The following is a 25,415-nucleotide window of genomic DNA, read 5'->3' on the forward strand; positions in this document are numbered from 1 at the left end:
GAAATTTTGAATATCATTAAATATTTATAAATACATTCATAGCAAACTCATTCTTTTCCCCAAAGGCAACATCTACTCCAATATAATGTGCAGTATGAACCAGAGCATTTTGTCCATAAAGCACATTACTGGAATTAACTGAATTGCTGTAGAAGGTATCAAATCACACCCAGCATTTTTTTTTAATCAGTGGGCAAAGTTTTCTCACCTAGAACTCTGATTGAGTCTTAAAGAACTATCATATGTAAGATAAACAATTATCGCTGCATTTTGAAAAGCAGCCTATTTGGAGTTCCCACTGAGACCACAAACATTTCTTGTTGTTTGAAGTTAATTACTAGCCTAATCTCTGACAAACAATAAAGCAATTTCACTTCAATAGAAGGCAATTTAATAGACTAATTCATCTCATTCAGACTAAAGAAAAAGGAATCTGGTTATGATCTGCAAACCAGGCTATGAAAAGCTGTGCTTCCATTTGAAAACTGGGGGTGGGGGAAGACTATCATTACTTAGAGCAAACAGATTGCCTGTCTGAGGTGTTCTCTCCAAAGTAATGTGGAAACCTAGTTATGCCTCTTGTTCCTAATTAACTTAATAGTAAATGAGAAACAACAAACTCCTAATTTCACTCTCAGACTTGAGATCCAAGGATATTTTTTGATAGGGGGAAGAATCACACATGGTTTATTGAATAAACTACAGTTGGCTTAGTTTGCATGACACTTGTTGCTATAATCAGGGTTTCCAAACCACAGCAACTGCATTCACAAAATCCATTATGTTAAAACCATACATTACAGCCTGGTGTGATGTGTGAGCCCAATCAATATATGGAATAATATATATGGGAAGGCAACATTGGAGATATGAATTACATCTCTTTTAACAATTAAATAAAGCAACAAGTTAAGTTTATGGTTAAGCAAAGGAATATGGTTTTTTCCCATAAATATTTTATTTAAAGGTGAACTCTCATGCATATATTGACTGAACTCTTGTGAATACATATATGGCGAAATGTACTACAGAGAATCATCCTCTGCAATCGGTGTAATAGGATCTGTAATTTTAAATGAGAGAGAGAGAGAGAGAGGGAGAGGAAGTTGGAGACAAGAAAAAGAAGTTCAAATAATGGAACTTTGCAGCAGAAGAAGGGAAAGTATAATCTGTCTGGGATTCAAATCAGTTGTTTTCTAAAGCTGGATAATTTGCAAATATTACTTATAGAAACAAAAACACTTTTTTCAGCTTTTTCTGTAGTTCCACTTTGGCACTCCTCTATGAATTGATTATATTTTAAACTTGGCAAATAAATGGCAATTACATTAAGGCTGCTGTGCTCTGTCCTCAAAATTAGAAGACACTGGCTCCCCATATGTGCATTTCTCACTTGTCTCTGAAGCTGATTTTTATATTACTGGGAAATTCCCTCAGAAAGGCTGCAGAAAGGATATATGAGTCAGAAAGAGAACAGTGAGACAGAAATGTCACCCGGTTGTCAGTTCTATCTCAGAAGGTAATGTCAGAGCATTTCAGAAAAGGGTTTGGATTATTTTGCCTGATTTGCAAAATAATATAATATTCTGAAAGTGTGATTAAGCATTCCAGATTATTTCATTACTTTGAATAAAAACATTATTTCTGTGTTCAGTGGTATCTATCAGGGGTGTTGTCAAGATGGCGGAGACGAGAGTGTGATCGAAGTTCTACCTGTTTTAAATGTCTGTGTGGCTGGTACAATTCCTCAAAGTTAAAGTTGAAAACTATATTTCTACTCAGTTAAAAGGAAAAAAAAAAAATCTTATAAGGGATGTATCCAGTGCTGCATTATGACTGCAGTATCACAAACCATGTTGCTATAGGAGCACAGTGCACAAATTATCCTGACATTGATCCAGATGCCAGGAGATGATATGATTCACACAAAGATGAAAAAAACCTGAGTGCCAAGAAAGGTTATTACAATCTTTATTCTCCATGCTTTTAACTCTAATTTATAGGCTTAATGGATATAGTTAAATGACTGGCTTCTCTGAATCCTTTACAAAAGATTAGAAATTGCAGACGTATCTGAATCTGTGGCTCTACTCCATATTCGCTTCATTCTGTTGTCACTTCTCTCAGTCATTTCCCATGAAAAACAAAAACAACCAGCGGCGATATAAATTAACACTTGCAATTCAGGAATTAGCAAAGAGTATAGATCTTAAAGCAGACCTGCCAACAAGCTTTCAGCAGAGCTTATTACCTGGCTGTTTTTATGCTCACAGAGCAAGATCTGCTCTCCAGCTCAGAGGCCAGCTTCCCGTGTCTTCTAATACAAGTTTCAAAACTGATGTTTAGTAGAAGCATGCCAAAGCTCTGCCGTTTCTCCAGGGTGTCCCCTCTCTCAAATTTCATTAATAGTCTATTTGTCATTGTCAGAGTATCTATTACGAGGTTCAGGCTATGAAGGCTGTCTCGCTACCAGCAAGATATGACAGGACTGTAAGAATGGGAGGAGAGGTGACTGAAGATGGATACATACTGCACTGGTGACAATTTGAGAGAAGGATGGGGGTAGATCAGTAAAAATTTCCATTAAATCAAGAAAAACATAACTTGCCTCTCACTTCACCTCTGATGGCTTCTTGCACCAGCTGTTTTATAGACATCCTACCAGGGAACAAATTGCTTTCCTAGCAGGACATTTGGACATTCCTATATTAACAGATATGGATCCCAGCATGCCAAGCCAAGCAAGAAGGCAATTTAATATGAGCAACATTGTCATCTCAATTTAGGACAAACAGCAAGGATGCCCTACAGGGCATTGCAACAGCTTTTCGAAGAACACATCTTAAGACGTCCTTCTTTTCTTTAGGCTACACAGAGTTGTTTTTTCTAGTAAGTAGCCAGACCAAGGAGAATGGACAATGTGAAATGCAGAGCTTAGGACTGCCAAGGGACATCAGTTTCAATCTATAGGGTTTGCGCTTCTGCCAGACTACACCAAAGTTTGGAGAGAAGGCAAATAACACCAGCCATAGAAACAGGCATAACACTAGATGGCAGTCCATTCATACCCAGGTTCACCAACATAATTGTCAAGGAAGTAGAGACAAGAAAAGCTTTGGTAGGTGAGTCTAATATAATGACACACATGTGCTTATGAAGCTTTCATACACACACACATACACATACACAGATCCTGCAGGTAGCCTTTTCTACTACTTCCAGTAGCCATGCTAATCTACAGCTGCCAAAAAGATAGGTACTACAGTAACTCAAAGATGAATTGTGTTATGGGTTTATGCTATGGCTTAATTTTTCACAGACCACTTATTTCAGTAGATACATAACTGTAAATATGTTGTGTCAGTTTTAATTATGAAGAAAAGATGTGTCTTTTAAAATTCTTGATAGGGCTATGCATGGATGAAAATAATACTTTTTAGCTAGGTAGAACAGTAACAAGAAGATGCCAATGAAGTCCTCTTAATCCTTTACTTCAGTTTCCAAGTGTCTCAAGATCAACCAGGAAATTTGTTAATTTGCTGAATTGTTGACGTCATTAACATGATAGACTTTGCAATTCATACCCTTCTGATATCAGAAGGTAAAATGGTACAAATCATTATAAAATACAGAATCTTGGGGTTAAACTACATTTGTAATTCATGTATTTGCCTCAGTCAAGTAGAAAGGGAAGATTAGTCTAATTATTACATTAAAACAGTATCAAAGAGGAGGGAGGCTAAATCACTCCCTTTCGCTCCCTTCCCATATTCAATCATTTCAGGCCTTTTTTCTTAGGTATCTTACTACAATGATAATAGAGAACATGGTGGCTGATGGAAAGTGGGTTAAGACAGAGTAATGAGGTGGCCCAACTCCCTAGACTCCAATTGCTCTTAGATTTATACATGGAAAGGGTAAATGAGTCAACAACAGAAATGATTGCTCCATTACATCTAATTTGACCCTTAGCTAGCTCATTTATGTAAAATCAGAAGAAATGTTACACTATATACTTGCAAAACAAGATTAACTTGATGATAATCTTGATTTAGATTGTAACATCCTGAACTACACATCTGAAGTCCACATAAAAATACCTTTTCTCTACTCTAGGACAAGAAATGAACTGTGTTAAATAAATAGGGAAAAATGTATCACATAATAGAGTGAATGACAATAGAGTCCTAATAGCATGTTGTTAAGGCACAATGCACCCTTTCTGTAGGAATAACACAGTAGTGGCCATAAAAGCTTCTAGTGCAAGGAACAATGCCACTGAAAGCAATATTATATCGGTAGAGTCTCAATAAATGAATTTCTTTATATTTTGCAAATCACGGGGTTCATCATTCAGAGAGAGTCAATGAGAAGGTTAAATTGAGTTCAGGAATATTTTCCCAAACTCAAATGTAGATAGGTCCCCACTTGTTACTTATAGTTATATAGCTGTAGCAGTTGAGGTTAAGGTAAGTTGAGTTTGGGAATGGGGCAGAAAAACAGACAAAAGAGGAAAAAATAAATCTAATGAAAATATAATTTGTCCTATTTCTGGGATCTAGAATTAGAGCCACTAACCATTGGCAGTGTTTCTGTGCCAAGATTTGCCCAGAAAGAAATTATTGTCCCTGTCCATTCTGAATATGGCAGTGTACAAAGACAGAATGGGGACCGCCTCTGTCAAGATGAGGCTGTTTTTCTTAAGAGGGATAAGGCTTTAGTTCCCTACTGTTTTCTCAGAGAAACTGATCTAACACTCCACAGTTCATCAGTGACAGTACTAACCAGGAAACTAACATTCACATAGAGACTGTGGTTTATATCCCTCCCCTTCCATTTTATTCTTACCAGCATTCTATGACTTCGATTAGACAGAGAGACCATGCCTGGGCCCACATCACCTAGTGACCTTTGTCGGGATTTGAATCTGTGTTTGCCCAATCATAGTTTACTTGTCTAATCGATACATTGTACTGACTCTCAAATGATTTTTTTTAACATGTAGAATTAGCATATTTTAACATGTAGAATTAGCACTGCCATATTCAGAATGGACAGGGACAAGGTCTAATCTTCCATTAGGGATGGAATCCTCTATTCCTTGCTGCAGCATCCTAGCTGTTGCCTAAAATAACCTTTCAACACTCATCTGAGCATTTCTCAAGTACATTCCAATTGGTTTGCTTTAAGAGGTGATATCTTGATGACATTTGCTTAAAAGCATCTTGATGGCACTGGCTTAAAAATGAGTATGATGGGGAACAAAAAAAAAGGGGGGGGGAGGATATGAATTAGAGAAAAATGATCTGGGGAGTTCTGGGTTACTCTATTTGTATAAATGTTTAGCCTTATCTCAAGACAGAGGTATTTAGAATCAGTCATCCCAAGAGCAGTATGACACAAAATATATGACATTACACCAGAGACATTAGCAAGAAAGAAAAGGAAGGTCTCCTTCGAGTCAAGTTCAATTCATGGGCTCATCCATGCAGCTTTTTTGGCAGCAGTATGTTAGTGGTTTTCCATTGCCTTCTTCTGAGATGTTTTGCAACTTCCCTTCTAGCATGCACCCTTGGTGTCCCATTCAGATACTAACCAGGCATGACCTGGCTTAGCTTTCAAGCTCAGACAGGTGCTTCCATCCATTGAGACAACAGGATTTTTGTCATTAAAAGCTGGCACAGTCCACTCATGCAGAGAAATCCCCATGAACATTCTCCTATAGTGTGGAAACTAGAACTTATTGAAATTACACAGATTACCTTTCAATAATCAAGCAACATTTGTAAATGATATGAGAGCAATTTATTTCTGTCAAGTGTCAGTTCTTCAGCTGGAATTTTCTCCATGGGTTAAATGTATTTTAATGCAATGTTCAATAGCTACTGTCACACTGGAAATGAAGATTGAGTTGTCCAGCTTTGTATTGACTGAAATCATACAAGGGGTCATTTATTAATAATTAAATCCATGTCTGGTTGAAACAAACACTATGTATGTCTTCTGGAACAGAAAACAACACAAGAACATTCATATATCTGAAAGTGTGTAAGGCATATTTGCAGAATCACCATTATTGAGTAAAGCTGAGACAAAATCATTCCCCACCACACTCACTTTCACAGGATAGCTTCCTGAAATTTTGGGAATACTTAAGGAATTCAGAGGACAGGGAAATTCTTCCTTTGAAAAGGAGGCACCCAAGGGGTTTTCTTTCTTCTACTAAAACAATTTTTTTTTGCCTGCTCTCAGCATCCTGTAAGCATTATTGGTGGAAAATGCCATGGCTAGTATAACCTACATTGTTCTGGCTGATAAATTATCACAAACTGGAGGGTCAAATTTCTATGAATTTATTGAGTGCATGTATGTATATCTATATGAGACTAGGTGCTGGACTAGGAGCAGGGTGACCCAATGTCTAATCTTCCATTAGGGATGGAATCCAGCTAGATGACATTGGGCCAGTTATTCTCTTTCAGCCCTAAACTGGAAAATCTATTTATGAACTCACACTAGACTACCATAGTAAATTATGGTCCATAATCTTCAATTAAGAGACTTCCATCTTGCAGTAGATTGATTCAGGATCATCATCACCACCACCACCACCACCACCACCACCACTGCATACTGGTGGGCATACTGCAAGTCTACAAATTGAGATATGATAAAGTTAATTATCATTCTTTAACTAAGACCTTAGTAAGTACACTTGATGGAGTGGCCAGAGACATGTGAATCCTTCTGCAAGAGGACTGTAACATCCCAGCATATCAGCTAACAACACAAGAAAGATGGTGCAAATTTGACAAAGTTTCTGATGATGGCTACTTGCATAAATGACTGTTTGGATCTTGCAAGCCTGGGTAATGCCTGCATTATAAGTCTTCACACAGCACTGTTTTCATGCTCCAAATTTCTCACTAGTAGATTGACACAAATTTGAGTTGACTTTTCCAGGACTGTAAAAATAGTAGTTAGTTGCTTACCTGGTTGGTCATAGTACTTAACCAATGGAGTACAGTTGGTTCTTTGGGTCTGTTCTACAGCTTTCATATTTTAGATGAGGGAAAGCCTTATTTGAAGGGAAAGAAATTAGAATATTTCATCTTCCAAAAATGGTGCAACATTGATTTAGAATATTCAGAACATGAGAAATGTGAGTCTATGGATATAATGGTATGAGAACCAGGAACTTGTATTTCAGTGTATTATATGAAATCAGTCCCATTCTGGAGTGGAACCAGTTCTGAGGTTTAGTCTAACTAAGACAGAATTGTAGTTAATAGATAGTTCAGGTATGCTAAAAACAACCCCATGGTTCATGAAGAAAGAGTGCACTCTGAAGAAATAGTTTTGTAGTCTGGGATATTATTAAATCCTACTGTTTCTCTGGAATCCAAAATCATCACAGTGGCATGAAATATCCTTTGACTGGCCACTCTGGAAATACCTTACCTGGATTACTGCAATGAAGGCAGTTTGAAATTAGTACAAAATCTGCAGTTAATGTATTAATGTGGACCATGAGTATGGACTGTATTGCACCATTTTAAGACAACCATATCGATTTTTTCTCCTTATTATGATAGTTTAAGGTGCTGGTTTGAACCTTCAAAGTTATAACGGCTTGAGTGTATGCTATCCCTGCGCATGAATATGCTGGCTATTAACAACTTCCTTGAGGCCTTTTTGGAGTCTCAAAAAGAAGTGACACAAGTAATGACCTAAAATAAGGCTTCTTTGGGTACTAGTGCTTGAGAACATTCTCCCAAGGAAGTTTGGAGCCTTCTCCTTCGAAGTTAATTGGATTTGAAGCTAATCTTCTAAGGTCTTCCTTTTAGTGGTGCTGCAAAATAAAGTGCTACAAGAGGCTACTGGAAAGGGGACATTTTTAGAAGTAGCACCCCAGTTGTGGAATGCCCCCCTCCAACTGAGAATGTCTTAGTGCCGATGGTTGGAGTGTTTCCAATTCCAGCTTTCTTATTCTTTGTTCTGACCTTTCCATCTTTAAATCTGTTTTTCAGAGCTTTGCAATCACTGTTGCCAGTTGTATCTTGCTTTTGTGCTATTACTGATTTTATTTTAGATTTTATGGTTGTGATTTGTTGCCAAATTAGGGCTTTCCTTAATTTTTTAAATTGTAAACATCTGAAAGAACTTGTATGACACCTAAATATTATAAGCAAGTACATCAATAAATAAATTGCATGGCACAGAGCCTGGTGTCTTTCTGGCATGCCTTATGTCTTTTAACTATAAAGACTTTATGCAATGATTTAATCTGGCATGTTTGGATTGTTTTGGTGCTGCATTTATAAGCAATTGGATATTGTATCTCCTTTGTTGTTTAATGTATTAAATTTATCTTAGCTTCTCTGAGAGACTACTGTTTGAAGAGTAAAATATACATTTTCCAAATAAATACATAAATATGCCTTTCAAGCAAACAAAATGGAAAGACTGGAGGCCTTGGGGTTCTCTGAGCTTAGTTGTTTTCTTGCAGATGTTTTGTTACCCGGCTAGGTAACATCTTCAGTTCTAGACATGGAATGTCTATGGAAAATGGAAACAACTGTGCTAATAGGAAAAATATCCTTATGATATTTGAAATAAGGCTCCTAGAACTGTCCTCAATTGTACGAACAACTTATGACTTTTTGTTGGCAGCTGATCCCATCAGAACATGTAGGACAACTGTGTTTTTTAAAAATTTTCCTGGATCTTTTCGTTTATATTATATTCTCCATCACCAGAGTGCCTACCATCTGATTAAACAGAACAGCCTTAGAAAGGCAAAAGTAGAACTTCCTAGTGGTAGCAATGATTTAATTTAAGAGAAATGTATAGATAGAACACGATCAACTGAAATATGATTATCCAAACATGACTTACTGCTCCTGCTCAAGGACATTTTATACATAATGGGATTTCCCCCCTTATTCTGTAGGAGATTTTTTTATGCCCAGTCAGTCTCTGCTTGTGTATTACTTTTCATATCTCTCTGTGAATTACAGTTGTCCATTGCCCTCAACAACATAGTTCTCTTTTCAATACAGGCCATTCTCTTTTATGCTCAAGAGACATCTCTTGTTTAATTGGATCACTTTATTTTCGTTTCACAGATCATTTAAGTTTTTATTATAGTTCCTTTATTTTTCCTTTTGGTAATATAGCTTTGCAGTAGCAGTGCTATTGTTCAGACTGAGACACATTTCTACAATATTCTATATCTCTCCTCAACCAATTGAAACAGTTCCAAAATATTTCTTTTAGACAAAAGTTTTTTCATCCTTGGTCCTCAATTCTAAAAGATATTTGAAATGTTATAAGTCTCCTCCTATCAGATATAGATATATATATATTTAAAGCAAGTAAGTAGCTTCATGAATGCTCTTCCTTCCCTTGAATTCTGATAAACCTATTAAATTTCATATCTGAAATACCAATTACACCTATCGGTAATTAAAAACAGCAAGAAACATAACATGTGATACATATTTGTGCCTTGGAATAGTTATATTAGACTGCTGAATTTGGGAATTCTTAAATAATACAGAATAATGCACTCAAAGTAGTTATCATTTAACTAAGAACTGAACAAGCATGGGCCTGTCTTATTACGCAATCAAAGGATATTCAGGGCATAAAATCATCTAAACACAAACTGTTATTATGATAATTATAACAGTCTGTAGCAAAAGTTAGCAAAACATAGTGTGATGGAGGACTTGGATGAGGAGGTTCAAGGTAATGGGGAGAAACATCTCAGCCCACAGCCTGAGCATGTGAAAGCAAAGAAGATGAGACTGGCTCCACCCTAAGGAATTTGTAGTGTTTAGTTGCACACTTTGGGAGTTAGAGTTAGTCTGGCAAGATTCTGTCTAGCAGGTGCAAGCTAATAAAGTAACTGAGCAATTCCAGAACTGTCTCGTGGAGTTTCTTGGGTTGAACCTGACACATAGGGATATAATACAGTTGCTTGGTATATTATCAGGTTATTCTGTTTATTTAAATTAGCCTCATATACATTCTATAGGCATTAATGCAGGATCCTCAAACTTTGTAGTGATGTGACCTGCTAGAATGATAAACAAATTTGTGTGACCTTCCCCTCATGAATAAAAAGAACGATTTCATTATGGTTAGGGTAAGGCAAAAAATAAATATGCCTTTTTAAAAATACATTTTAATCTATACATCAAATAAAACAATAATAGGACTTTGTAAATAAAAGATTTTCATTGGAAGTCCTACAAAGAACTCTTAAAAGAACTGGGTATGTTTAACCTAAAGATGAGAGGTCTAGAAGGAGACATGATAGCAATCTGCTAATATTTGAAGGGCTGTCACAGGGAAGAGGGAAGTGGGGCTAAGACAAGAGACAGCAGATGGAAGCTTTAAAAGAGATATCCAAACTTGAAATAAGGAGGAATTTCCTGACCATGAGAGCTATTAAGCAATGAACAAACTCCCTCTTGGAGGTGTGGGTGCTCCATCACTGGAAGTTTTCAAACAAAGCTTGGACAGCCATTTGTCTGGGGTAGTCCGAGGATTCCTGCTCCAGACAGGGAGCTGGACTAGAAGACCTTCCAAGTCCCTTCCAACCCTGTGACTCTATGAAATAAACAGTAAAACAATCGAACATAAAACATATTTTAATGGGTAGGATAAATGTACTTCATTTTGTATAATTCCTGAAATCTAAACTTTGGTTTTGAGACAGCCATTCTCATATCTTGTCCACATTTATTTGGGATTGATATTTGCTGTAGAGACCTGGTCTTTGACCCTAATAAAGATTTGATTTGATTTGCTGTAGAAAATTCTGACTTTGCTGTCACCTTGTCCAGGCAGAGCAGAAGCAAGCAATGGCAGGAATCCAGATTCACAAATAGAAGCCATTATGCTTGTACACCTGAAGCTGGAGCGCTCTTAGACTGCACTCTCAGCTTTCATCTCCAGTTGGCTTGAACAAGCCAATAGCTGGCTTCTCCAGGCAGAGCAGTAGTAAGTAGCAAGACTTTTCATGCACAATAAGCCTCCAAATTGCAACCCTCTTCAAATTTGCTCATCACCCCCACAGTGTGAGGAACCCTGTATGTATGTATGTTTGTATATATGTATGTATGTATGTATGTATGTATAAATAAACAATACTTTAGCTCAGCTTATTGGTAATCAAGTTCTTAAATCATTGACTAGTCTGCAAGTAGTGTATTATTTCAATTTTAATTGATTGCTCCCCATCAGTTACAGATTGATCTCCTTTAACCATCTTATTGTCTAAAACTGCAGAATGGCAGTATGTTGAATTAAAACACATTTTAATTTCACAACACTCTTGATTTAGTGTGACTTGACTTCATGTCACTTCACTCCACTGATTTACAATGCAAAGTCATACATTTTTCAATAAGGGACACAGAGATGACTTTAAACATGATATAGGAGCAAGCATGACATCTGAATCTGTAAACTGCTCCCTATTAAAACTTCAGTTTGAAACAACTATGAGTTGTTCTTGAGTGGCTAAAAATAAAATGTTGTGATGTGTTGCATGTAGAAAATCTAGATATCACATTCTTCACAATGAATTATTTCTTGCAGAATCAGTCTGCAGAACCTGCTTTTCTTCTTTTGGGTTCCCATTCTGCACATTTATGTTTAAGGCAGAATTATTCCATCACAATTGCTTGATCCAGTTCCCCCGGTCTGGATGAGGAGGCTGTGCTGGCTAAGAATTGCAATCTAAGACAACTGAAAGGCATCACACTGGTAAAAAGAGGCTTAATCAATGCCCACTAAGGACACTAAGCTGTTATGACCTTTTATACGTGACTGTGATAAAACTAACTTATTCATAATTTTGAAAGATTAAATGACAGCCAAGGACAATATTGTTTGTACTTGCCACATCAAAAGCTTGGGCATCTAATTCCTAAGTTAATAGGCTCCTCCTAATCTTCTCCTGTATCTAATATCTCATGTTTTCTCTACAATTAAACAACTTTTATTTATTTTATTAATCAAATTTATATGCCACCCATCTGACTGTCTAAGTGACTCTAGGCAGCTTACAAATAAACAAGTAATTAAAAAATGATAAAAATATTTACAAAAATATACAAAAGCTAAAAGGCAGAGACAATGTCCTCAAACCACCAACTACCCGCAGTACTGCGAACCCCCATTGGGTCCCCATGCTAGTTGACAGAGCCAGGTCTTAGCACTCTTCCGGAAGGGGTGGGGGCCAATCTCACCTCAGAGGGCAAGATGTTCCACAGGATGGGGGTAGTGGCAGAAAAGGCTCTCCTCCTAGACCCTGCCAGTTGAAATTCTTTAGCCAACAGGGTCTGTATCATGCCCTCCTTGCTGGACTGGGCCGGATGGGTCGATGTAATTGGGATGAGACAGTTCCTCAGGAAACCTGGACCCATGGCATGAAGGGCTTTAAAGGTCATAACCAACACCTTGAATTGGACCTGGAAGCAAACTGGCACTCAATGCAGCTCACACAGCAGAGGCGTTACATGCGCAGCCCTAAAAGCACCCATTACTGCCTGCAGTGCTGCATTCTGCACCAGCTGCAGCTTCCAGATACTTTTCAAGGGTAACTCCATGTAGAACACGTTGCAATAGTCCATACAGGAGATGACCAAGGCATGAGTGACTGAGAGAAGGGCTTCCCAATCCAGGAAAGGGTGCAACTGGTGCACAACACAGAGTTGAGCAAAGGCCCTCCTAGCCACAATTGCCACTTGCTCCTCGAGCAGAAGCCATGAGTCCAGGAGGACACCCCAGATTATGCACTGGGTCTGTCTGGGGCAGTGCAACCCCATCCAGAACCAAAGATGGTAAGCCCCCAGATACAGAAAATCCCTGAACCCACAGCCACTCCATCTCTTACCAGGATTCAGTTGAAGCCCATCCAGAGACCCACAGCTTCCAAGCACTGTGGAAGGACATCCACAGCATCACTTAGTGCACCCAGGGCAGAGATGTACAATTGAGTATCATCTGCATACTGATGATACCTCATCCCATGGTGATGAATGATCTCACCCAGTGGCTTCATGAAAATGTTAAAAAGGAACGAGGAAGCACCAAGCCCTGGGGCAATCCGCGAACCAACCTGTGGGCTGGACCTTTCACTCCCTATCAACACCGACTGGAACTGGCCTCGGATGAAGGAGGTGAACAAGCACAAAACTGTGCCCCCCACCCCCAACTCCCACAGCCTACCTAAAAGGATACCATGGTCGATGGTATCGAAAGCTGCTGAGAGGTCAAGAAGAGCCAGGATGGATGCACTACCCCCATCCCACTTCTGCCAGAGATCATCTAAAAGCATGATCAATGCTGTTTCTATCCCATATGTGGGCCTGAAACCTGACAGAAAGGAGTCCAGATAATCTGTTTCATCCAAGAACCTCTGGACCTGCAGTGCCACCATCTTTTCCATCACGTTCCCCAAAAAGGGGAGGTGAGAGATGGCCAAAAATTATCCAGGATGGTGGGGTCCAGTGCTGGCTTCTTGAGGAGAGGATGCACCAGTGTCTCTCTAAAAGGAGCCAGAAATACCATTCCCTCAAGGATGAATTAACCATTGTTCGAACCCACCCACGTGTCACCTCCCAGGTGGCCTTGACCAACCAGGAAGGGCACTGATCTAATGCACAGGTGGCTGTGCTTACAGACCCGAGGACCCTATCCACTTCTTCAGGCCCAACAGTTCCCAGATAACTGAGCAAGTCTGCTCCCCAGGCATCTCCAAAGGACTTGCACCACGCTTGGCCTCCAACTGGGAACGAATCTGAGCAATTTTATCCACCAGATCCATAGCAAATTCCTTTGAGTGGCTCTGAAGGTAAACTTCTGAGCCCCCCTTACCCAGGAACGTCCAGGTAATCCTAACTTTCATGTACAGTGTTACAAGTAAGAGGAATATAATACTTGTTTAACAGAAGGCCTTTTCTACAAGACCAGCTAGTAAGCCTAGTTAGAGTTCAACTCGTTTCTTTTATACTTGTGATCAATTTTCATCATTCAACCTTGTGTCTTATTCTTGCTCCTATGTGAATGATTCGTAGATGATTGTTCTGAGAAGGTTGTACTGTAATTGGGATCCTGTCATTGGACTCTGTTGCTCTCAGCCAGTCTACAGCCTTGGCTGATTACATTAATGTTTCATCTTTTATGACTCAGTGCTGCTGAACCTCTTTGTTCAAAGCAAAAGCTTGCCATCTCTGTCCTCAATTATGTTAATTTTTAGATTCATCTTGATGTGCCTTATCTGTTTTCAGATGCAGTCAGTTGCAAATTATATACTGTCAGTGGGAGAGTAGCAAAGGCCCCTTTATGCCCTAGAGGATTCTTTGAGATTTCATCTTTTGTGTAGACATTTTTTTAAACTTGTAGCTAATACAGAAAAGGAATGCAGTAAATTTAAGGTTGGAATAATAAGAAACAGAGAGAAGTAGAAATCAACAAAAGCATATCTAGTAACCATCCACTGCTAATTTTAATAAGTTTTCAGTAAGTGAATGCTTTGGGAATTGATTGGGCATATATGCAAGTTAAAAAAAACACTGAATTATTGGTACAACTTGAACTCAGTCATTTTTTTTAAAAATGGAAAGTATTTATATCAGCATTCCTCAGTGTGGTAGCTGTTAGCACTACAGTTCTTAGAATTCTCAATCAGCACAGAGGTCATCAAATTGGGCAATTGTGTCTATGTGGCAAATAGCTAATACGATCCTTACATTCACTTCTGGAAATCACCTTCTAATCTAGATACAACTTTCCCATACTGGTTGAAATATCTACTATTAATCATTATGGATTTTGATACAGTTCAAAGGTCTCAGTAAAATCCTATTTTAGGTTCCCTTTTAAACTGATTTGAGGCGAAAGATATATTAAAATACATTCTTCAGAAATTCTTATCATTTCTCAGAAATCAAACAATTAGTACAACTAGGGTATTATTAATGAAAAAACTCTTCCTGGCTGCTATCCAAATGTCCTATTTGCCACAGTACCAATGAGTCCAGAACAACAAAGCAACTGGAACTGGTACTATCCTTTTGCAACGTATTAGTATCCTAAATTGCATTCCATGATGGTAACATTAGGACTCAACAACCTGATTAGTTTTAAAGGCTTTATGATTCTTGCAGATAATTGTTTCTCTTATTAAGTGTTAATTATTCTAGGAAAACCTGTCATGTTTCAGCAAAGGAATAACTTCCTTAGGAACTGAAGCACAATGAGCTAGCAAAATAGAATCCCATTTCAGCCTGGCTAGACTGTCCATTCAGTAGAAGAAAGCTGACCAGATTTCCTGCCTACTGCTTGGGGTGTAATGCTAGCAAGTCAGCATTTAGCAATAATGGAAAATGTCTATCTCATTTTGATTTCTCTTGGGGTAAAAAAAAGTCACAACATAATGTCCTAAAACAATTCTGCTGTGAGCCAGCTTTTAATCTCAGAAATGTCTTCAATATTACCTTGTCCGGTGCTGGTTTTTTTTGGAAAGCGCAACTGGAATTAAATATGAAAAGCAATAGAAGATCCAAATTAAAAGATGGAAGAATGGCCACCTTTATACTTCCTTTGCTAACACTGCCCTGAATGCTAAGGTTGATTTTCAACAATAGCAACAAAAAATACATAATGATGTATATTTCATCCAATTTTTCTTTCAAGGGTAGTGCACAAGGTTCTTGATTGCTTCCTTTCATTTTTAAAACAATCCAGGGAAGTAAGCTAAATCAAAAGAGAATGGCTGAAACAAGGCCAATGCGAGTAACACTAACTGCAACACTACGCTGTCTATCATTAGGTTACACATTCTAATAATGAGCTTTCTATCTCTCTCTTGCTTGCTTTCTCTCGCACACTAAGCTGGAAAGTCAAGAAACAGCAGAAAAGAAGGCAATGGCAAACTACTTCCACATTATTGCCAAGAAAAAGACATGGTTGTATCGGTGTAATCATCAAGAATTGAACTTGACTTGAAAGCAACTTTAGTTTTTTATACACGTGCAAGCCAATGAACTGATGGGAAATACATACTTATTTTGAAATTGTCAAGTAAAAAAATACTTCTGCTATCTGTCTGTTTCTTTGTCTCTCATCAAAGTGGACTGTGTCTCACCTCTATAGTCTTTGAGAGATACGGGGAAGATAGCCGTTCATAATAAAAACAAACATCTTCTCATAGTTAACAGAAACATCTGCTTTTTTACTTACATATACTAATGCTACTGAAGAGGAAATAAAATGTATTGTTTAGGAGTCTTCCTCATGAACTATTTTCAGTTTGGTCTAATTGCTAGCCTATTAGATTGCCACATTAAGATATCAGCTGAGTTCATGAATGAAAAATCAGAGAAAACTAAAGCACTCCAATCAACCCCAATAATTTCCCCCCCATGCTTGGAACATATATCTCATGTTTATGATGGCTGAACAGGAAGAAAATAATAATAATATTAATAACAACAACAACAACAATATAGGAAGAATCACCATGCAGGAAGGTCTGTGACTTAGAAAACCTCAGAATCAAAGTAATCATTGCAGTCTTAGGTAGCTCTACAAAATCCAGGGACAAACAGGACAAATTAGAGCTCTGGACAATGTGGGAATGGTTCCCACTTCTGTCATTTTTTAAATGGTGATTAGCAAATCAGTAATATTGCAGCTTAGATATTGGGTAGGTAGTCAGTTCCACTTATAAATGAGATGGTTATTGTTGCAAATTGCTTGGATTCAGCAAATAAGTAAACAGATTTACAGCAAGACTGATAAAATGGATGAACAGATTGGAAAGCCTCCCTGGGCTCTGCTGCTAGAAATAAACCTGAATCTTGTCTCTGACCCTTGACTACATATAATCTAAATAAGTTTGGGTTTTGTTTTATGGTATTGCGCTGTCGGTATCAAGGACGTTGCCTAGAGAATTAAGAATCTTATTTAACCATTTACTACTCTGCTTTCTTTTGAATGCCCAAATAAAAATTAGTACTGGGAATACTGACAGAAGTGTGAAATGCATTGGTCTCTGATAAAACGTCCATTAGGATAGTCAAATTGCATGCTGTTTCTTGGCACTAGTCCCAACCTTATCAGAAACCAAGGGCCCTCCATCTTGGAAGAATAAATCTTTTGAGAGATATATTCTGTCTGTCTGTCTGTCTGTCTGTCTGTCTGTCTGTCTGTCTATCTATCTATCTATCTATCTATCTATCTATCTATCTATCTATCTCAATAAATCCACCTTGGAACAATTATCTATACTATATATATATATATATATATACACACATACATACATACATACACACACACACATACACATACACACACACATACATACACACATATACATACATACATACACACACCTATACATACATACATACACACACATGTACATACATACATACATACACACACCTATACATACATACACACACACACCTGTACATACATACATACATACACACACCTATACATACATACACACACACACCTGTACATACATACATACATACACACACCTATACATACATACACACACACACATGTACATACATACATACATACACACACCTGTACATACATACACACACACACATGTACATACATACATACATACACACACCTGTACATACATACACACACACACCTGTACATACATACATACATACACACACCTGTACATACATACATACACACACCTGTACATACATACATACATACACACACCTATACATACATACATACACACACCTGTACATACATACATACATACACACACCTATACATACATACATACACACACCTGTACATACATACATACATACACACACCTATACATACATACATACACACACCTGTACATACATACATACACACACCTGTACATACATACATACACACACCTATACATACATACATACACACACCTGTACATACATACATACACACACCTGTACATACATACATACATACACACACCTGTACATACATACATACATACACACACCTGTACATACATACATACACACACCTGTACATACATACATACACACACCTGTACATACATACATACACACACCTGTACATACATACATACACACACCTGTACATACATACATACATACACACACCTGTACATACATACATACACACACCTGTACATACATACATACATACACACACCTGTACATACATACATACACACACCTGTACATACATACATACATACACACACCTGTACATACATACATACACACACCTGTACATACATACATACATACACACACCTGTACATACATACATACACACACACACCTGTACATACATACATACACACACATGTACATACATACATACATACACACACCTGTACATACATACATACATACACACACCTGTACATACATACATACATACACACACCTGTACATACATACATACATACACACACCTGTACATACATACATACACACACCTGTACATACATACATACATACACACACCTGTACATACATACATACATACACACACCTGTACATACATACATACATACACACACATGTACATACATACATACATACACACACCTATACATACATACATACACACACCTGTACATACATACATACATACACACACCTGTACATACATACATACATACACACACCTGTACATACATACATACATACACACACCTGTACATACATACATACATACACACACCTGTACATACATACATACACACACATGTACATACATACATACACACACATGTACATACATACATACACACACCTATACATACATACATACACACACCTGTACATACATACATACATACACACACCTGTACATACATACATACACACACACACCTGTACATACATACATACATACACACACCTGTACATACATACATACATACACACACCTGTACATACATACATACATACACACACCTGTACATACATACATACACACACATGTACATACATACATACATACACACACCTGTACATACATACATACACACACCTGTACATACATACATACATACACACACCTGTACATACATACATACATACACACACCTGTACATACATACATACATACACACACCTGTACATACATACATACATACACACACCTGTACATACATACATACATACACACACCTGTACATACATACATACATACACACACCTATACATACATACATACACACACCTGTACATACATACATACATACACACACCTGTACATACATACATACATACACACACCTGTACATACATACATACATACACACACCTGTACATACATACATACATACACACACCTGTACATACATACATACATACACACACCTGTACATACATACATACATACACACACCTGTACATACATACATACACACACCTGTACATACATACATACACACACCTGTACATACATACATACATACACACACCTGTACATACATACATACATACACACACCTGTACATACATACATACATACACACACCTGTACATACATACATACATACACACACCTGTACATACATACATACATACACACACCTGTACATACATACATACATACACACACCTGTACATACATACATACATACACACACCTGTACATACATACATACATACACACACCTGTACATACATACATACATACACACACCTGTACATACATACATACATACACACACCTGTACATACATACATACATACACACACCTGTACATACATACATACATACACACACCTGTACATACATACATACATACACACACCTGTACATACATACATACATACACACACCTGTACATACATACATACACACACCTGTACATACATACATACACACACATGTACATACATACATACACACACATGTACATACATACATACACACACATGTACATACATACATACACACACCTGTACATACATACATACATACACACACATGTACATACATACATACATACATACACACACCTATACATACATACATACACACACATGTACATACATACATACATACACACACATGTACATACATACATACATACACACACCTATACATACATACATACACACACCTGTACATACATACATACATACACACACCTATACATACATACATACACACACATGTACATACATACATACATACACACACCTATACATACATACATACACACACATGTACATACATATATACACACACCTATACATACATACATACACACACATGTACATACATACATACACACACCTATACATACATACATACACACACATGTACATACATACATACATACACACACCTGTACATACATACATACACACACATGTACATACATACATACATACACACACCTGTACATACATACATACACACACACACCTGTACATACATACATACATACACACACCTATACATACATACATACATACACACACATGTACATACATACATACATACACACACCTATACATACATACATACACACACACATACATACACACACATACAACTTCAAAACAAGATAAAGAAGCTTTATTTATCGAGCCCTTATGAGCCTTGATTACTCCAGTTTTTTTCCAGCAGTCAGGCTAGCTAGTACCAAGCATTAACAGAGGCATATTTTCTTGCTGGTTAAACACATCAGTGTTTTATGCCTAGCTATGAAAGCAAGAGAAATTGGCCTGGTGAACAGCAATGAAGGTGGAAGAACTGTATGCAATGAGAACACTTTGGGAAATCAAATTAGTATTTTTATGAGTAAAACAAAATAAAAAAAATGATTCTATAACAGCAAGGCCAGATTCTTAACAAAGAATAGAACATTCAGCATGGTATAAAATACTTTTGCTCATGCAAACCTGGGTCAGAATAAACATTGGAGAGAAGGACCAATCTTCATCATCTAAATATATATTCAGTGCTCTACAAAGGTCAAAGGAAGCAATGCACAAATTATTTAAAGGCGAGGGGGTTCCTTATAATATAATACATTAATCTGTGGAAATACCTGTTATCCCCAAACATGATATCCACATATAATATTCTGTTTTTATTTGAATATGGTCATTCTAGCAATGGTGAGATTAGACAAAATTATTTTTATTTGACTGATGCAAAAAAAAAATGTGATGCAGTACTTATAAGAGCATAACGGTACTCAAAATAGTTTTATCAATATTATTTGCATCCAGAATGAGCTAACCCACCACTAAAAACCTTATGAATAAACAGTAGCTAAGAACGTTTTGTGGAATAGGCAAGTCCTGGATTCTAGAATGGTTAACTATACCAATGGTACATTCTGAGTAAAAGCCAGAAGTTACATTTATGAAACCATCATATGTTCTGAAAGGAAATTTGTGATTCTTTTATTTATTTACTACATTTATATGTTCCATCTTTCCAGAAGGAACTCATAGATAGCTCTCCTCCCTTTTTCTCTTTACAACTCTGTGAAGTTGGTTATGTCTCTGGAAATAGCTCAGGGATATCTGCATCACCTTTAAAGATGGGCCTTCTTTTCAACTCTTCATATATTCTTTTACACACAGAAGTGATACACAGAATTGCTTCTATTTTAACATAAACATCATGTAAACAACCCAGCAGTATTACTTTAAATCCCTGCCTTCCTTCTGCACAGGATAATGTATATACTGCATAGTCTTGAACCAAAACAGCCAAATACAACTAGCAAGCAAAATAGCTATTTCTTTTCATTGCTACAGGATAAGAAAGAGGAAAATGATTGTGTCTTTATTTTAATTATTCCTGAAAATTTGTTATGAAGTTATATTGTTTCTGCCCATCCAGTATGATCAGGTAGGGTGAGTGTCCTCCAGGTCCCATCCATTAAACAGTGCCATCTTGTGGGACCCAGGAAGCATACCTTATCTGTTGCAGCACCTGCCCTTTAAAATGATATCCCACTAGAGGGTTGCACAGCCACCACCTTTGTGATATTTAGGAATTGTTAAAAATCTGGTTATTCTCCCAGGCCTTGGAATAGGGTAGGTGGGGGTGGGGGCTTTCATTATGTTGCTACGTCTGCTGAATGGCTGTATGTATTATTCTTCTGATTGGCCATGGCTTTCTGACTTTTATTTCTATAGATTTTTCTTTTTTATGTGCACACTTCCCAGAGTTGCTACAGAGTCAGATGCCCTTTAAATGTGGAATGAATGAATGAATGAATGAATAACTTGCTTAACTAAACTGCTTTCCTGTGAGTTTTACATGTACACACAAGCATATTTTCTCATACAAACTGCTCTGTAACTTTGTGTTATAGTTGCCACTGTCTCAGTTTTGGGGAACGCTATTTTATGCTCTACTGCTGGGTCAATGCCACCCAACTTCTAGAAAGTTACTACAATTTTTTAGTTTAACAAATAATTATTCTTCTGTTAACCATTTTGACAGCTGCAGAATTCTGTTGCGGTAGTAAAAGGATACATAATTTCCTTTGATCTGTCTTTTTAACGAAAAGGAGAAAATATCCTAAATATTTAACTTTAAACCAGTCATTGGAATCTATCATCAGGGAAATTTTTCTAATATAGAAAGCTTGGCTTTTGAAAACAAAAATATTCCAGCATAATTGTTGTACATTTTGGTAATGCATGTTATTCCAAACATATTTTTTTATATTTATATCTTTCGGTTTCAAATTACTAATCTGCTCTGTAGAGGATAGAAATGTTGAAGAATAGATAAGGCATTGAAATGATGCTATGAAAAAGGCTGTTTCTATCACCAGCAGCTAAAAAGCCAAATTAAAGGGTGAAAACTCACAATACTTCGAGGATATGACCTGGCAGAGATACAATCCATGCCTTTCAAAATGTTTGGAGAACACATTTTTAATCGCCTACCATGTAAAACTGACTTGTTTACCATAGAACTTCAGCTTGCTTAAGAGAAGACTAATACAGGACCTGTTTGGCATTGTGTTGATTTTCTACAGAAAGATAAGTTTTGATGTTGAGTTTTATTCAGGGTCATAAAACCCTCCCTTCCAACACCTCTGAAGTGTATTTTGGATGTATTTTCAAATGACTGTACTGTTATATTTTTCTAATGCATTACGAGCGCCAAGGTTTTAATGAAACATGACTTTCAAGGCCAACTTAAAAATGCCATCTATGTGTCCTAAATTTTCTTAATTCTTTCCACGAAGAATTTTGCTCTCTGACAACACTGTTTGTGACAGACCAAAAGTAAGTAGAGGCAATCTCTTTCTGTGGCCCTTCCATTCCAATTCTTTTCTGACCCTGCTTCTTTAAAAAGAGTGTTCATTCAACACAGTCATTTAACCTGCATTAATCTTCATTGATCTACTCAAAACATACAAACCATTTTACTTACTTGACTTTTTCTATCCCTGCCTCTGCCCTCCCTCCCTTTCAACCTATTTAAAGAGAGTGCAGCTAACAAAATAACAAATCTTTGGCTTCGGATCCTTTACCATTTTGCTGACTGCTGGGAGTTTTAAAAAGTGTCAATGCTCTTGCCTTGTCATTTGCACAGTCCAACTCTTCAGCACTTAGATCAGCAACTTCGCAAACCAATTCAAGCCAGGCATTCTGGGACAGGTATATTCTCCCTGACAAAGTGGTCAATCTCAACTTAAACTTGTTTATTGGGATCTATAGGGTTCTCTTCTGTTAAGATAAGATTCAGGATCAGCAACAAGGCAGAGAAAGTCAGAACTCCCCCCCCCCCGCCCCAAATTTCAACTGACTTATACAGAATTATTAGGAAGATGTATTTTTCTTACCCCACAACCCAGTCCGTTGCTTGGCTCACACACTATTTTCCTCATATCTGGTTCAGGAAGCAGGCCAGCTCCGCATCCTGGAGCGGGACACAGAACACCACCCATCTGCAGAACATATTCTTCTGCACCGTAGCACTGATAACGATTGTACTGAAAGGAAAAAAAAGGTTCTTTAATAAAGCTTACAAAGGTGAACATCTTTCACTAATGAATTCAATTAATCTGGACAACATAGAAAATCTTATTTCATATTAAGGTGCCAGGAACTTTTCAGCCTATCACAAATTTGATTTGGAACTGACACATTCTCCTTGCCTTTTTTTCACCAGTTCTAGGAAACAACAATTAACCTCTGCACTGAAGTTTCTGTTGCTCTCTGTATCCACTGGAGTCTCCTAGAGTTGGAGAATGTGACAAATGCAGAAAATTCACTGGAAAACAAACTACAGGTGCGAGATTTAAATACTGCGCATTCCGAAGCTTTCATCCAGGCACAATATCCTGAGTCAAAAACCAAGAATAATATATGAACACTTACTGTATATATCCATTTAGATTAGACAAAACAATTTATCACTTACTTTCAGTATAGAGAAACATCTCATTAGCAATCATGTGTTGTGTTGTACTGATCTGCACCCATGGAAGTGGGAACACATCAGACTGGTAGGTACTACAGGGGGGTAGTGAATTCTTCCCATACATTCAAAGGTCATATTTGGGCTGTATGGCCTGACATCTTTCTTATGTATTAAAGGAATTATGCTCTTGATTACCAAAATCTCTTGATAATTGGCCATAAATCATAAATCTGAAATTAATGAGGGCTTGCTTTTTAGAATCATCTTATCCTGGTAAGTTATAATGTGAGAATTGATTCATTGGATTCAATTTGGGAAGCAAAGTCTATTTTTGCCTTGGAATATTATGTTTATACAGGAACCATGCCAAACCATTATGCTACACTATTCCAAAGACAAAAAAGGAATAGATGAATCTGAAGAAAAAAACCCCTGCTACATGCATTCACCAAATTCATTATTCAGTCACCAAGCTGTTGTCTATATTTTAGATGCGTATTTTCAAATGTATCTTTTAACTTCATCTCTCTCTCAGTTCAATTTCACATAACTCAGTCAATACAAGTCCTAAATTCTAACAAGAAGCCATTCAGTTGCAAAATATGCTACTGTCGTATCTATAGAATACATGTTTTTAATCAGATTCCTTGGCTTCTAACAACCTACCCAGCTTGGGGGCAGCCACATATATTGAGGACATCACTTCTGGAAAACTCCAGATTGGAAAAAGCTATCCTGAAAGTACTTTAAATGTTTTATTTTTTTAAACTGTTTCTCCTTCAAGCCACTCGACTCAAAGTATATGTATGTATGTAGACCTGAGAGAGAGGTTTTGCTTTGACTTTCTTCAAAGGATATGTTGGGGCAGCCCATGTCTGCTTGGAATCCCTGCTAAATTGGGATTTATCTACCTGTGATCTAAGAAATGATCTAGTCAAACCACAGACTTG

The 25,415-nt window shown here is 37.3% G+C and overlaps 1 protein-coding gene across 2 annotated transcripts in view; it reads right to left on the reverse strand.

The window, feature by feature from the left end:
* PRKN (parkin RBR E3 ubiquitin protein ligase) overlaps window positions 1–25,415 on the reverse strand; it is a 700,377-nt gene that overhangs the window by 79,723 nt on the left and 595,239 nt on the right. For both annotated transcript variants that reach the window (XM_088142815.1, XM_088142813.1), the window contains exon 9: window positions 23,885–24,034. In XM_088142815.1, the coding sequence (XP_087998941.1) occupies window positions 23,885–24,034 (150 nt within the window). The remainder of the gene's footprint in view (window positions 1–23,884; window positions 24,035–25,415) is intronic.

Source organism: Python bivittatus, unplaced genomic scaffold (genome assembly GCF_059951505.1).
Source record: "Python bivittatus isolate LINGU-HERP-01145 unplaced genomic scaffold, Pbiv_v1 ctg000020_np1212, whole genome shotgun sequence".
NCBI lineage: Eukaryota > Metazoa > Chordata > Lepidosauria > Squamata > Pythonidae > Python > Python bivittatus.